The sequence below is a fragment of the Camelina sativa genome, chromosome 9 (assembly GCF_030686135.1).
Source record: "Camelina sativa cultivar CO46 ecotype springtype chromosome 9, ASM3068613v1".
Taxonomy (NCBI): domain Eukaryota; kingdom Viridiplantae; phylum Streptophyta; class Magnoliopsida; order Brassicales; family Brassicaceae; genus Camelina; species Camelina sativa.
Window position 1 is genome coordinate 29,162,996 of NC_141888.1, and position 15,975 is coordinate 29,178,970.

A 15,975-nucleotide genomic window follows, 5' to 3' on the forward strand; every position below is an offset into this window, starting at 1 on the left:
TATACATCAAGGTGATTGGTTTTAGCTGATAATGCCAAACAAAAATTGAGTTAATTAATAGTTATTTCCTTGATTAAAGTCTACACGACTACACAGGAGGATGTTTATTTTATAAAATGTACTCCATTCCAACTGATCAGTTAGCCACGCCAATTTGTTTTAATAAAAAAAAATAAAAAAAATATTCATTCGGTAAAAAGAATGATGGTTCTGGTCATCCGTGAAATTGAAAAAAAAAGTGTTGTAAACATTTCAAAATATTTGACTAATCCTATGTTTTTGTATAATTATATTCAGTCGTTAAACAGTTTTTTCAGTTTAATGACCAAAATTTAAATATTATATCTTGTTAAGAAGTCATATTGTATCTGTAATTCTAACTTTATTTTACAATTTATTTTTTCAAATGTGTAACACAGATATCATTATGTATTTGTTTCGTGGTTATACTTATAGATTAAAATTATTTGAATATAAGTTTATATGCTAAGTATGCTAGTAATTCATTTACTTTTTTTTTCACCAACATGTATAATGCATAGTATAAGAATTCGAGTAAGGACCTAGCGACACCATTACCATGGATGATAGATAAGAAGAAAACAAATTCTTGTCGATTTAATTTTTTAATTTGATAGTACGATTTAACCTGTTTTTAACGTTTCAAACGGAATACTAATTAAAATGTTATGGTTGGTTACTTACAAGTTACAACCCACCACTAACGTAAAACTTTAACTTCCAGATGAGGTTCATGTATCGAAAACAAATGTGAACACTTACCTGATCAAACTTTATTTATTTTAGTATTTAACTAAATCCCACAAAACGGTCAAAAAATGACCAATACGTAAAGAAACAAGCGGCCGTTTTAAAACTTGTTATTAAAAATGACTTTCTCCTTAATTAGTTTAGTGCCAATGCCAAAGAGAAAACGTTTTAATTTATATGAAAACAATGACTTGTCAACCTATGATAACTATACTTCTGGTCAACCTATTGTAACCATGATACGGGCCACTGGTAAAAAAACATTGCAGACATCAATATAGCAACATAAAAGTCAATTAGACATTATCATATACTATGTATATAATAAAACTTTATACTAAATATGAAAACTGATAATATAGTTATTAGTAGTATGTCAAGTTGGGACATGGAGAGCATGGTCTTGCTCTCTATGTTGAATTATTCTAACACATTGAAGCAGTCTGATACAAGTTGAATAGTAATTCAAGTTTAGGCCCGTATGGGTGTGGATGGGTCCGATATGATAGGTTAACTTACCACGTCGGAATATGTCTAAATGGTACTTCTAGATATATTAAAATAGGAATGAGTAACGTAGAGATGAGTTATATTAATTTGGGACCAAAACTTGGTAATGAAGTGTGTACAGCCAAAACTCGTAAAAAATGGTCAGAAAATAGACAGCTTCATACAGGCTACCACATGGGGTTGGATTGAATATACAAATGTTGGACCTCACATTATTGGCTATTCTACAGCTTCTTGGCCACATAACCAATTATTTTTTGTTCTCATTTTTTTCCTGTTTTAATAAATGAAAATAAGTAGGAGTTGAATTAGCAGATTCTAGCGTTGACAAAAGGAATCTTAGTATATATTCTAGCAAGTTGAATCTTAACCTCACATCTATAAGATCGTGGTATAAAACAATCATCTCTAAAACAATTGCGTCTTCGAAATTCGGAAATTTGTTGTTGTTGTTGTATTGTGCTATTTTGATAATCTAACCACGAAAAGAAAAAAAAATGGGATTCTACGAGGCCCAATTAAGGCCTATTGAATACCATCTTATAACTGAGGCCAAATCTCCTGAATGGAACACAATCACAACGTTGAGTACTAGGTTCAAGTCCAACCCTTCAATAGGATCAATGCACAGAACTACGAACTAACAATATACAGAGATATTAGCTTTTATACATCACAAAAAGTTCAATTTTTTTTTGCCCATTGTAAACTTCTCAGAAGTCTTGTTTCTTGTTCTATAAGTTACATAGATGCCACTGTTCGATGTGAGTGTGACACATATATGCTTTTCATCAAAGCATCCCAAAAAAGTAGTTAGTTGATCGGTTTGTGATTTGTCTTGTTGACTTGGCAAAATATTGTTGGGCATAAGAAGTGAAATAGTTCACTAATATTAGCTTCTCCATCATTACTACAATTACCAATTCACCTACCTCACATATCTTACCATGTCATGCTAATTAGGGTTTTTTTTTTTCTTTTCCAGTTTCGATCTCTCTTGGTACAAAATGGGAAAGATCCATGACATACATTAACACTGCTGAATTTTCTACCCTCTCAAAGATATGAAGACAATGTCTATTAGGATACAACAAATTCCAGTAGTGCTAATTTTAGCTCAATCATATGGCGGATTCACTATTTTTATCCAAATTTATTAGCTTTGTCCTTTAACCCAAAACAAAACAAAAAAACACCTAAGAAAGAGAAAAATCTATAGCAAAATTAGGTTAATCTTCGTGCTTTCCACTAATCTCCCTTTTCTTTCTCCAAATCGTTTCGGCCGGGCAAATTTTTGTTGATTAATATCAAAAACTAATCAGAAAAACAAAGAGAGGGAGGAGAGAGACACACACAACGATGCCTCCTCCTCCTCCTCCTCCTCCTCCGGAAGAACAAACCCAACCCAAACCCGACTCGAGTCCGGGTCAAACCTCCGAACGCGATACCCAACCACCACCGGTACCAGGTCCTCCACCACATTCTCAACCGCCTCCACCGCAAACGTACCCGCCAGTAATGGGCTATCCAGACTTCCACCAAGCCCCTCCATACCCAAATTATCCAAACGCACCTTACCAACAACAACAACAATACCCTTACGCTCAAGCCCCACCCGCTTCATATTACGGGTCATCTTACCCTCCTCAGCAAAATCCGGTTTACCAAAGACCCGCTTCATCCGGTTTTTTCAGAGGTATTGTCACCGGTTTAGTCGTTTTAGTCGTCCTCTTCTGCATTTCCACAACAATAACATGGCTCATCCTCCGTCCTCAAATCCCGGTTTTCTCCCTAAACAATTTCTCAGTTTCCAATTTCAACGTAACCGGTCCGGTTTTCTCCCCGCAATGGACGGCCAACCTCACGATCGAGAACCAAAACACGAAACTAAAAGGCTACTTCGATCGAATCCAAGGCTTAGTCTACCACCAAAACGCGATCGGAGAAGACGATTTTTTAGCGACCGCGTTTTTTCAACCGGTTTTCGTGGAGACCAAGAAATCGGCTGCGATAGGTGAAACGTTGACAGCGGGAGAGAAAGAACAGCCTAAAATACCGAGCTGGGTTGTGGATGAGATGAAGAAAGAGAGAGAGACCGGAACGGTGACGTTTAACCTGAGAATGGCTGTTTGGGTTACGTTTAAGACAGATGGTTGGGTGGCGCGGGAGAGAGGGCTTAAGGTGTTTTGTGGGAAATTAAAAGTTGGGTTTGAAGGTGCTTCTGGAAACGGTGCCGTTTTGTTGCCTAAGCCTCTTCCTTGTTTGGTTTACGTTTCATAATTCTTTTTCTTGTTCCTCTCTCTCTTTTTCTATGGATACGATAAATTTCTTTTTAAAATTCTTGTACGTGTTGAATGTGATTACTATACAAATTCAGAGAACAAACTCTTATGCTAAAGTTTTTTGAAGAGAAAAAAAGAAAGAATTAGATTCGATTTCCAATTTAGCTCAAGAATAGAATTTCAAATGTTGTTAAATCAACTCCTATACAATCGTTAAGAGAATTTGTGTTGGAATAAAACGATATCAAAGTGATTGAGTGCGTCTCGGAATATAGGAAATTATTTTAGATCGCTAATTATAATTGCTTGTTTTGTCAAATGTATTCCACTTGTTTTTGATCTAATTATTATTTTGGTTCGGTGCATGTCCAATTATTGTTACATGATATAAGAGTTCTTGCGCTTCACATTTTCTCTCTTGTTGTATATATATATTTATTTTTAATTCCACAAGTTACCATTTCTTTGTCTAAGCATATTCATTATTGCCTCGAAACCGAGTACTTGTTAATAAATATTTTCTTTATTTGATAGCATCACTTTTCAATTTAGCTCGAGAAAAAACCTCCATTTTAAAAACAATTAGCCACTCGATCCTCAGTGTATTATTATGTGGTGAAGCAAATTATAAAAAGAAAATTATATCAAAGAGTTTGATGCTAATGTGTCACTTAAAGTTCATTCTTTTCTTTAATTATTATTCTATATTGTATTTTATATGATAAGAAAGAAGATATTAGGTCAAAAGTTTGTTATATACATTATTGTTTGTGATACATCAGGATAATGACGAGCTCGTCCCATCGTGTAATGCCTCACGTTAAATGGTATTGGACGTTAGGCATCTTACGTTTTGTCAAACTGCATATCTTTTACTCTCTCTCTTTTTTTTTTTTTTTTTTTTTCATTTTTTGCTAAAAAAAATTTCCTCTTTTAGATGATATAATTATTAGCATAAACAGTCGATGCCCAAATTTTGTTATGTGAATTCGATACTCAGATGTCACAGTTTGAAGGAAATGTTTCTTATATACTTTTTAATTTGGTTGGGTTCAACTTCAATTAGCATTATGTTTGTATAAAGCTTTTGAGTTATAAAAAAAAGTTACATCTTCCATCAAACTTATGAACTGTCTATAGTTCAAAACTGATTATATTAAAGTTAAAAATCACTAAAAACGAACATGAGGACATGAAAGCTAATATATGCCTATATGATATTACGTTTTAATTTATTTACTTTATAATGATTAAAATTTAAAATCAAATGTGATTATCTACAAGTGCACTCACTCACACAAGAGGCGGCTATTATATGCATAATTTATATAGATTCGTTGGTGATGTGTAATTTAAAGAGGAATAATAGGGTTGGTGCTTTGTCTTTTTGTAATAAAACCAAATAAAAACTGTAACGAAGGAAAAGACACTTTGCATTATGATCAAATGTAAACTTTAAGAAAGAGATTCGAAAGTCTCTAGTTGAGCTGTGGGGATAGAAGTTGTAGCCTTTAACGTGACCACGACGGTCCCACCCCTTAAACCGAACAAAAGACGGAGACGTGTTTTGTTATCGAGTCAACAGTCAACGTCCGACGCAGACACAGTTCAAAACAAGAGACGAGAGAACATAACATCAATCATGTAAAACAAATTACTTCAGGTTTATTGATCAATATACACGTTAAAACTGATCTATCAAATAATTTACTTATGTCCGGTCCATATATATACTCAAGCAGCAAAGCTTTATAAAATTGTTAGGCAGTGTATCGAATGTTCGGAACTATATTCTTCTTTAGGATAGATATATTAGTATTTTATATGGATTTGTTGATTCTTACGTTGCATTCAATTGGCCATCGAAGAACTGTATAGGTGGCTAGGACTAGAAGAGTAGGAGTAGGTAATATTTTTACTATTAACAGATTTCAATCGCTTTGTCTTTGCAAATTTCTTCCACGAGATTGTTCAAACTTCAAAGCTTACAATATAATGTAAATTGTCGTCGAATTTTTTAATAAAAAAAAGTTAAACACCGACATCGAGTATGTAAATAAGCATCGATATGACCAGGAACTATACTTTAGATCTTTCCACGTGGGAACATTAAACCGTAAATAATGCCGATAGCCGACCTGCCAATTTTTCTTCGAAGAACGATGATAAACCACATATTATAACAACCAAGTTACCCTACCAAACCCAACGGTAAAATGACACGTGTAAACAGGAACTTTTTTTCTTACAGAATTTTTTCTTAAGTATACAAAATAAATTGCAATAGAAGAATAAGCTTAGAATATATGCACATGGGCCATGTTCTTTGTTCGACAAAAATAATACTACTACTCCACAATTAACACTAAAAATGATGCATTGTCTTTTAACCGAATCAATCATGAGGGAAACTTCCATCATCACAACAAATCAAACTTTAAAAATTGATGCGCCAGAGCAAAAACTCACTAAATGTTAAAAGCCAAGCCACTTCCCAAAACTAAGAAAAACTATTAGACAAGAACGTAAATGTAACAATAAATATACGAATAGGTTTGGTCTCAAAATCCTATAGTCTATACACAACGGATATAAAAACGCGCATACATTAGCCTTTTGACACGATTATAATATAAGTATACACAACCCTCTCTCTCATACACATTTTTTCCTCTATCTTCCATCATCACTAGTCACGACCGCACACAAAAGGAGAATAAATCATTTGAGAGAGAGAGAGAGGTACACCAGTGGCAAACTCGTAAATAAAGATATGTCAAAAGATTGCGGTAACCACGGTGGTGGCAAAGAAGCAACCGTCCGACGAATCTGCGCCGCCGTAATCGCCTTCATCTTAATAGCTCTCATCACCATCTTCCTAGTTTGGGTCATACTCAGGCCAACTAAGCCAAGATTCGTACTCCAAGACGCCACCGTCTACGCCTTCAACCTCTCCCAACCAAACCTCCTCACTTCGAACTTCCAAGTCACACTCGCATCCCGTAACCCTAACTCCAAGATCGGAATCTACTACGACCGTCTCCACGTCTACGCCACGTACCGGAACCAGCAGATCACTCTACGCACGGCGATCCCTCCGACGTATCAAGGCCACAAAGATGACGACGTTTGGTCGCCTTTTGTCTACGGAACCGCCGTTCCGATCGCACCGTACAACTCCGTAGCTTTGGGAGAAGAGCAAGGCCGTGGATTCGTACAGTTGCTGATACGCGCCGACGGGCGCGTGAGGTGGAAAGTGGGGACGTTGATCACCGGAAAATATCATATACATGTTCGTTGTCCGGCTTACATCAATCTTGGAAACAAAGCTGCTGGTGTTCTTGTCGGTGATAACGCCGTTAAGTATACGTTGGTTACTAAATGCAGTGTGAACGTTTAGAAAGTTTGACGCCGTTAAGTTGCTTTTCTTTTTTTATTCTATCTATGATCATATCATTTTCTTGAAATTACCAAACTTCTTCTTCCCACCAGCAGGATATTATTTCTGTTTCTATCTATATATATATCTTTAAAATGTCACTACTTTTGGTTGTTATATTAAGCTTTAATTGTTAATTAGTATAGAATTATTACAATCACAACGGTCTGTGGTTGGATTTTAATTGTAAATCCACTAAAGTTGAAATAAAATGGAGGATTTGGGTTTGGTTCTTTTCAATTTGGATTTTTTTTTGTTTGTTTTCCTTTGTAAATTTTACTACGTATTCATCAAGAACAAAGCAGTAGTAACTTAGTAGAATCCCAGCTGCTTCATATCTTTTGCTATTGTGTTTTGTGTAGTTGTTAATATCTGAGGGTCTTAACTTTAAATTTTTCATGTTGTGAAAAGCAATTTGAAGGGGAATATATTTTGTTGGTAGGAAGAATATAAATTATACTGCAAGGAGCCCTGATACTCATAAAGTAAATTTATCTACTTTAGATGAGAAAATGCTAAAATGGTAGTAGGTGTATGAAATGTAAAATAACTGATATGATTTGGTGAGGCCTAACAAGTAACAAGTCAAAATAACAACACACAGACACAAAAAAAAATTCAAGTAACTAGTTAACTAACTACCCTACAAAAAATAATTCTATTTTTCGTACTTGTATATTCAAGTCTAACAGAAGTATGCACTATACAGTAGTATCTATTATTGGTTGTAGAATTTCCCACCCGGCTGTCAATGTCATGACCCCTATTCGAAAAGCTTGGGCCTTTGAGTTTCGTTTTAGGCCCGTCGTAAGTTGCAATGGTGCATATAAACCTAACGTAGGCTTGTCAAAAACGCTCAGAATCATCATCGTAAGACGCATCTGTTATCACTAATCATCACAAAATTTGTGAGTCACATGGAGGAGAAGTTCAAAACCATGACATCTAAGGTAAGAACCAAGTAAAGCTTTCGTTTTTCCCAGCTCGATTCTCAACATCTGTTACGTACTTAGTGGCCGCTCTTTCAACTTGGGGCTCACCTGTAAAGACTTGGCGATGTAATTGGAAAGCCGACATAATACCTAATATCCAGAACATGTCGACATCGGTTACATTGACAGTTTTGATACATCCAATGACAAAAATTAAGGTAAAGACTCAAGAGAGGTCACCCTTGCGACCCTCATGTCATACGTTTGCACTAGGGATTTGCATCGACATCAAATTTGACGGTGATCAATCCAGTGCTTACATGGAAGCGCCATCACCTCAGACTCCTCCACCAAGGTTTTTCCTGTTACGGGAAAAAATGTGGAAAAACAAAAAGAAAACAATATTCCAAGTCCAAACAATATAAAATTTGGTAGATTCCTCATAAAGCCAAGTATTTGATGTGGTTTATATTATATGTTTGGCATATTTAATCTTTTATGGAATCATGCGAGTAATATTTTCAGTACGAGTTATTACGTTTAAGAACCCACACGTACGTGTGATAAAAAGTGACGACAACCAAAATAGCCTACTCCATATGTTTACAAATTTACAACAACATTTCGGTTCGGTTTATGATTTGGTTAATTACGGTTAAGTACTCATAAAAGAAACCAAACGAACCGGCTAGAATGGAAATGTTGACACCGTATCTTTGACCGGGTCAATGTCCGGTTAATGAGAGAGATCAAACCTATCTCAGCCGTACAAACCCTCCTCACGTAGCGTCTTCGAGAGATCATCACGAATAGGAGAAGGCGACGGCGTGTAGAACGGCGGCGAAGCACATGGAGTAGAAAATGGCGTCGTTCCGTCGTGGTTATAGTCGCTAAAGTCAACCTCGTCGTCGCTTCCATCCGTCAGGACAATCTCCTCTACCACTTCATCATCCTTCGCATGATCCTCCGTAGAGATGCTTCCACGTGGTTCAATCTCACCCGTACGGTGATGATCGGACTCGCTCGTACAGTCTTCAGCGATGGTGAAGAGAGTCTCCGAAGGCCCGCTGAGTAGATTCTCCCCCGTTGACCACTTTGACGCCACGTCATCGACCGGTGGTGCGGCTGCTGGAGGGAGAGGTGGAGCGGTGGCGGAACCTATTCGTAACTGTTTGTTCTCGAGACAGAAGAGGAAGAAGTAAAGAAGCTCTTTGGACGGCGGTGGTGTAGCATTGGGATCACCTCCGCGGGAGGAGAAAGCGTCGAGTTCTGATCCGGCGATACTCCGACGACGAAACCTTCGTTTCCACCACAAAACGTACGCGAGCTGTGCCGTTACAGCGACGAGACAAAACGCGAACACAGCGACGAGTGCTGCTGCGGTTTGGCTTAGAACCATTTCACAATACGAGACAGAGGTTGTTTGAGAGAGTAAACCTAAAACTGCGTCGTTTCTTCGTAAGTATGGATTTTGTGTGTTTTTAGTTGATAAGCAAAGAAACTGAGAGAGGGGTGATTTCGTAAATTGTTACTGATTATATCTGGTAGTTGAAGTGTCAAAATCGGAAAAGAGTTGCTGAGTAGGTTCCGGTTAGAAAGATCTCATTAATAGTCAAATCGGGATTGAAAGTGAAGTGAAGGTGTACAAATGTACACGACTTATACTATTTCTAGTTCTAAATTTCTTTAGTTTTGTTGACCAAAAAAATATCTTTAGGTTTATTTTTTTCAATATACAAACAGCGAGCCTGAATTATGAATTTATGATATGCTTCACTCGTGAAAAAAAGACGAGCATCACGTTGAGCATATAAGGGTATCTGCGTTGGGAGAATATTTTTAGGTGTTTTTAGAGTAAAAATATAATAAAAATAATGTAAAATCATTAGTTTAGATTTTTTGTTAAGAAATTGGTTATTGGGAGAATATGTTTAAGATTATAAGATTTAATAATATAATAATCTAAAACATATTATAATTTTAAAAACTTTAAAAAATAACATTTAAATTGCAAACTTAAAAAACTTATACTAAAATTCAAAATACAATACCAAATTTTTATGAAACAAAAAAAAACATTAAAGATTAAAAAAAAAAAAAACAAACATATTACTTAATTAAAGCACACAAATATTTTATTTAATTAATACATAGTTTAATGTCTAAATTTATTCAATATATTCTCAATCAAATTCTCTTTTAATTTTTGATGTGCTTGTTTATCACGAATTCTTGTATGACCATCACCTAAACCCTCAAGATTTGAAGGCATATTTACTGAAAACGTAAGATCCGGAGTAGATCCGGTTCCATCTTCTTGTTGGAATTCTTGTTCGTCATAGAGTGTGTATGAATCTCGTTCATCTTCGACAATCATATTATGGAGTATGAGACATGCTCTTATAATATATGCAATTTTACCCTTTGCCCATAAAAGAGATGAATTTTTAGTCATGGCGAATCTAGATTGCAGGACTCCAAATGCACGCTCAACATTTTTTTGTTCACCTTCTTGACATTCTGCAAACAAATGATGTTTCGGGTGTTGTGGTTGTGGGATGGATTTAACAAATGTCGCCCAATCGGGGTAAATACCATCCGTCAGATAGTAAGCCAAATTATACTCACTTCCGTTGACATAGTACGTAACTTTGGGAGCTCGACCGTAAATAATTTCATTAAATACTGGTGATTGATCAAGAACATTTAAATCGTTACAAGTACCTGGAGCTCCAAAAAATGTGTGCCATATCCAGAGATCTTGTGAAGCTACCGCCTCCAAAACAATTGTTGGTTTACTTGTGCCTCGTGAATACATTCCTTTCCAAGCGGTTGGGCAATTTTTCCACTTCCAATGCATACAATCGATGCTTCCAACCATCCCGGGAAAACCCCGCTGTTCTCCATAAAAGAGTAGCCTTTGAAGATCCTCTGGTGTGGGTCGGCGTAGGTATTCAGTGCCAAACAAGTCAACTATGCCGACGACAAAATGTTCCAAACATTTACGAGCAGTCGATTCAACAAGACGTATATATTCGTCAACCGAGTCCGACCCAGTCCCATATGCTAATAGTCGAATTGCTGCAGTACATTGTTGTAGCGGTGATATACCATTCCGGAAGGTTGCATCCTTTTTTGGTTAAAATATGGAACTTCTTCTCTGAGACGATTCACAATACGCAAGAACAATGACTTGTTCATTCGAAACTGTCGGCGAAATTGCCTCCCCGTGTAAGTCGGATTATCAAAAAAATAATCGTTCCACAAACGTTCGTGCCCTTCTTCCCGTTTTCTATCGATATATGTACGTGTATTCCTTTCGGCCGAAATTTCCTCTTCAGCAGCTTCAAATTGATTATTAAATTGCTCTTGAAAAAATTGGTTAAACTATCATTATTGGGATCATCATGGTAGTAAAAATTGTTGGAAGAAGATGCCATAAGATGAACAAAAGAAAATAATACAAGAAAATAAACTTGCAATGAGAAGAATAATTGTATGTTTTTGGTGAGAGAAGGAAATGTTTGATTTTGATGAAATAAACTCTTGTGCTCTTCTGATATATAGAGGGTAGATAACTCTTTTGATACATCAAGTTCATTTTCGGACAAACACATGTGAACAAAGGTCTTGCTTACAAACAAAGACTTGTGACTCTCTAAATTTTTATCTTTAAAACTAAAATCCAAAGAAACAAAACAAATTCATGTGACTCTCTCTTTAAAACTACAATCCAAATACCAAACAGTACCTACAATCATACATTAGCCGATCCACATCTTCACTACTAGTTTCCTTCTCAAAAAGCCTAAACAAATTTACTTAGTAAACATGATAAGTACCACTACCAAAACACTCATACATAAACAAACAACAACTACCAATTCAGGGGTCATTTGAAACAATGGTTTCTTCTCTCGTGCCTCAGTAGTCAGCCTCTCCAGGTTCACCAACCTCTGATCTGAATGGTTTTGATGGTCCTTGAGCTGGATCAGTTGGTCCTTGAACTAGATCAGTTGTGTCTCATAATCAGGAAGTGGTTCAGCTTCACAGCTCCACAGACTTGTGAATCCAATCTCAGTTGATGGTTGCGGAGGATAGTAACAGCTGTTAGCCTCCTCTTCAGAACTGTAGTCTAATGGACTATTTATTCCATAGTCGTATATAGAGTCAAGTCCCATGTCTTCTTCAACCTGAAACGGAAAACACATATATAAGTTTCCAACTAATTTATAACAATGAAAACGTAAACAAGTTTATTCAACCTGAAACCAACGCTTATGAAACAGGTGATAAATCAGAATGCAATCAGAATGCAAAAACAAAAAAAAAAGATTCCGAAACCAAACATAGCTGATTCATTAAACATAGCTGGTTCATTAAAAACATAAGAGAACAAGTTGAACAATGTCACATATCTGATTCATAAACACATTAAAAACATAAGACAAACATAGTTAAAACAAACATAAACTGCAACCTCATATCATCTACTGTTTCTTCTAAGTTAAAACAGTTCAGTCATTAGCTTCTTCTTTAGAGCTTTTTCATCTTCATCTAGAGTTTCTTTCTTGGCAATGAGAGTGTCAAGAATGAACATCTTTTGGAGAACTTTCATCCCCTCCAAATCCTTCTGTTTGATCTCCCACATGTGACTAAACTCTGCAGATGGTGCAGCCTTCTCTTTATCTTTGTTCCTTAATTTTTTCATTGCCTTTATGCCAGGAGGCTCTCGTGCTCACCAACGACAGACCCTGTAGATGGTGCAGCATCATCAGCTTTTCTTTTGTTAGAGCTGGTTGTCTTTGGAGTGGGGTTCATAGCCTCCAGGTTTACCCATTTCTGTTCATAGCGTAGCACATTCCAAACCAAACTTCTTCTTGTACAGCTTAGTGTAGATTTGGTGAGGCTATGAACCCATTTCTGTTCATAGCCTCCAGGTTTACCCAGAGCCGGCCCCAAGGCCAGGCCAATGAAGCATATGCTTGCGACCGCATATTTTATAAGCTTTTGTCGGCCCTATTTTTTAAATAGTTTCTTTAGCCCAGTGGTAATAACTTTCCCTGTAGAGTATGAGGACTCCGGTTCAAATCCAAGTGCTAACTTTTTTTTGTTTTTTTTTTGTAGTTTTTTAAATAAGCAGCCCCTTTTCTTTATTTGCTGGTAGCCCTCAAAAACTTAGATACGGCTCTGGGTTTACCCATTTCTGTTCATAGCGTAGCACATTCCAAACCAAACTTCTTCTAGTACAGCTTAGTGTAGATTTGGTGAGCATTCTGCAGAATATCCAAATCGTTCATGCCACTAGCTTTCTCACCCTCTGCCTCTGCATAAGCTCCAAAGAACCTGCTCACTTCCTTACTGATTTTTTGCCATCTTTGTCTACAATGGTCAGGGCACCTTGGCTCAGCACCACCAAGTACATGACTACTTGATGCATAATAGTCTCCTATACGGATCCAAAAGGACCCTGCCCTTTGGCCATTCCCAACTATTGCATCCTTCGATGTGTTTAACCAGCCGCTTATTAGGACTAAGTCATCTTGTGTGGACCATATATTTCTCTCCCTACGTTGTTCTGCTGTCTCTTCTAGTTGACTAGGAGGCTGACTCGGCTGTGAACTAGTTTGTGAACTAAAAGCAGGGATTTGAGAGGAACCAATGTTTACATTGGGAGCAAAGCTGTCATATGGGAAGTTAAGAAGGCTAAAGTAGGATTGAGACTGACTATTAGGAGTATGGTTTGATTCCATAGCAATCAGATTTAAAAGTGGAAGAAGCTGAGGCAGAGATATTATTGGGTGTTCTTAGAGATTGGTTAAGAAAGAAGCAAATAAGATAGATGATAGAAGAGAAGTAAAAGATATGAGAGTTTGAGTATTTGGTTCGGATGTAATATAGAGAAGTTAAGAAGATCACTAAATCCAAAGTTTGGTGTTGATACAGACTTTTAATTCTAAATAACAATTACCTACTTCAGTCAAATCAGAAGTAATTGATGGTCATTGAGTGTTTTTTTATATGTAAACCAAAAAGTTTGGTTTTGTTAATGCATTGAACTCAATTAGTTTTGTTAAAGCATTCATATCATCTAGTAAATCAGTTTTAAGATTCAGTTTTAAAAGTTTTTAATTTTTCAAAGCTTTCGTAGAAATCAGTTTTTTAAGTTTTAAGACTATTATCTGAGAACATGACCAGATGATAACAGGTTAGATACTCAGACATAAAAAGCAAAACAAAGTGACACTAAAATCACAACAAATATGTGACTAACTTTAATACACTACTATACTGAAAACAATACTGGTTCAATTACTATTAAGATTATTGCAGTAGCTATATAGTGAGTGTGGAAACAAGGATCATTATCCAATATAGGATTTTACAAAAACCAAAACCACTCAAACGTATTATACAAGACATAAACCAATCAAACATCTGAGACCATCACAACTCAATTATGAGAAACTCATTACACAATCAAACAACACTTTACAAGCAACTACAATCCCATAAAATCTGTGAATAACCACTTATACACTACTACACAAACCACAACACCACTCAAATCAGGAAACCAACCTTGCATTACATATAGTGAGTGTGACTTAACTTTTAGTTTCGAATAAATGCAGGTTTGTTGATGGTTATCCGATTTAATTTGCCTTGGTTAACCTCACCTACAAGCCTCAGAAAGAAAGCAAAATCGACTAATGTTCATCAGTGTTAAGGTTGATTTTAAATACAACATACGACACTCAAAATTCAGTCATACATCGTGGAAGCTCACTAAAATCCTATATTGATTAATCAAAACCTTTAATTGACAGATGAGACGAAACCCTATACCATGATACTAAAACCAAACCTAATTCACATATTTCAAGACCCTAAATCGATGAAACATCGATGAAACAATAACTGACAAAGGAAACAACGGGACTACCTTGTCTATATCGCCGGAGATGAGATTTGCGAGACAAAGGAGACGAGGAGACAAAGCCTCAAGTATAGGATTTTGACTTTGCCTTCAAATCGCCAGACATATGAATCGACAAAAGAAGAGAATTTTAACGGATTGGTAGGAAAACTATGGACAGATTGATTTCTACATGGATGAGCTATCGATTTTGGTGTTTTAATGGCCGGAATACACACCTTAGTCGGAGAAGATGGTGACCACGAAGCTTTTGCCGTTTTGGAGAGAAAGAAGGAAAACCTAGATGCGATTTCGAAGAGAAGGAGAGATGAAATGTTTTCTCCTTTACAAAAAATCTCAACCATTCACGGGTTGCCACGTCGTAATAGAACTGAACCAAAATCAGTTCTAATTGAAGACCCAAAAACATGTTCTTCTGTCACTATTCCATATATTTTTGATTTTAATGGGCTAAGCACACCCAAACTATTCTCTCGTTAAAGATGGCCTAAACTAGGTGTGTGTAACCTTTATTGCAATCAAAACTTTGGGCCATTAGATTATTTAAAGAAGTCCTAGTTATTAACTAACAACATGTTAAACGGCCCAATATAGTCTACTTCTTCTAACTTTCTAAGGTTTACATATATACATCGAATTTTTGTTTCATATCCGGAGGTTCATTCACTTTTGCTTTAATTTCAAAGATGGTTCAGAATCACAACGTCTTCTAGATCTCAGTAAGAAACTATATAGTTTAAAAAAAAAAAGTTATAGTGATTCATGTACTGAATTACTGATAACATACTTTAGAACTATACGAATTCTTCTTGAATATTTATGCAATTGAACTTATAGAAGCATTGTATATAAGATATATTATCCCTTCAAATGACTACTTCTTTGAAGATATGGATTTGGGCCATGAAGTTTTCAAAGTCTTTTTTGCCAACACCACTCAGTTTAATATAAACTAACCTATAGTGGATTCATGTGTTGCTTACATTTCTAATAAATAACTCGTACTCTCTCTTGTTTTTATTTAATTAATAACCGATAAAAAGTTTAAGAGGAGAAAAAGTTAGTTTGTTTTTATTGCTTTTTAGAAAGATAAAAAGCGAA

At 36.0% G+C, this 15,975-nt stretch overlaps 3 protein-coding genes and 2 pseudogenes across 4 annotated transcripts; 2 read left to right on the forward strand and 3 right to left on the reverse strand.

Annotated features, from left to right (window-relative positions):
- The first annotated feature begins 2,161 nt into the window (after positions 1 to 2,161).
- On the forward strand, positions 2,162 to 3,703 carry LOC104711796 (NDR1/HIN1-like protein 10). Its single transcript, XM_010428559.3, has one exon. It carries the CDS (start codon positions 2,641 to 2,643, stop codon positions 3,559 to 3,561), a length of 921 nt encoding a protein of 306 aa, XP_010426861.2. The 5' UTR covers positions 2,162 to 2,640; the 3' UTR covers positions 3,562 to 3,703.
- Positions 3,704 to 5,961: 2,258 nt separating this feature from the next.
- Positions 5,962 to 7,242, forward strand: LOC104711797 (NDR1/HIN1-like protein 12). Its single transcript, XM_010428560.3, has one exon. It carries the CDS (start codon positions 6,337 to 6,339, stop codon positions 6,961 to 6,963), a length of 627 nt encoding a protein of 208 aa, XP_010426862.1. The 5' UTR covers positions 5,962 to 6,336; the 3' UTR covers positions 6,964 to 7,242.
- A 293-nt stretch (positions 7,243 to 7,535) lies between these two features.
- On the reverse strand, positions 7,536 to 9,636 carry LOC104711798 (uncharacterized). 2 transcript variants are annotated; one of them, XM_010428561.3, is made up of 3 exons: positions 8,620 to 9,636; positions 8,197 to 8,296; positions 7,536 to 8,084 (listed from the first exon to the last, which is right to left on the reverse strand). In XM_010428561.3, the coding sequence occupies exon 1, from the start codon at positions 9,331 to 9,333 to the stop codon at positions 8,695 to 8,697; it is 639 nt and encodes a 212-aa protein (XP_010426863.2). In that variant the 5' UTR covers positions 9,334 to 9,636; the 3' UTR covers positions 7,536 to 8,084; positions 8,197 to 8,296; positions 8,620 to 8,694. The 2 variants fall into 2 exon arrangements, with proteins under 2 accessions (XP_010426863.2, XP_087320431.1); XM_087464305.1 differs by having other exon boundaries at positions 8,175 to 8,296.
- Positions 9,637 to 10,351: 715 nt separating this feature from the next.
- Positions 10,352 to 12,115, reverse strand: LOC147938945 (uncharacterized; annotated as a pseudogene).
- Positions 12,116 to 12,441: 326 nt separating this feature from the next.
- LOC104715584 (uncharacterized) lies at positions 12,442 to 13,687 on the reverse strand (annotated as a pseudogene).
- Positions 13,688 to 15,975: the final 2,288 nt, after the last annotated feature.

What these genes read in the sequence shown, in the direction of transcription:
- LOC104711796 (XM_010428559.3), top strand. Translation starts at nt 2,641, where the DNA reads ATGCCTCCTCCTCCTCCTCCTCCTCCTCCGGAAGAACAAACCCAACCC.
- LOC104711797 (XM_010428560.3), top strand. Translation starts at nt 6,337, where the DNA reads ATGTCAAAAGATTGCGGTAACCACGGTGGTGGCAAAGAAGCAACCGTC.
- LOC104711798 (XM_010428561.3), bottom strand. Translation starts at nt 9,333, where the DNA reads ATGGTTCTAAGCCAAACCGCAGCAGCACTCGTCGCTGTGTTCGCGTTT.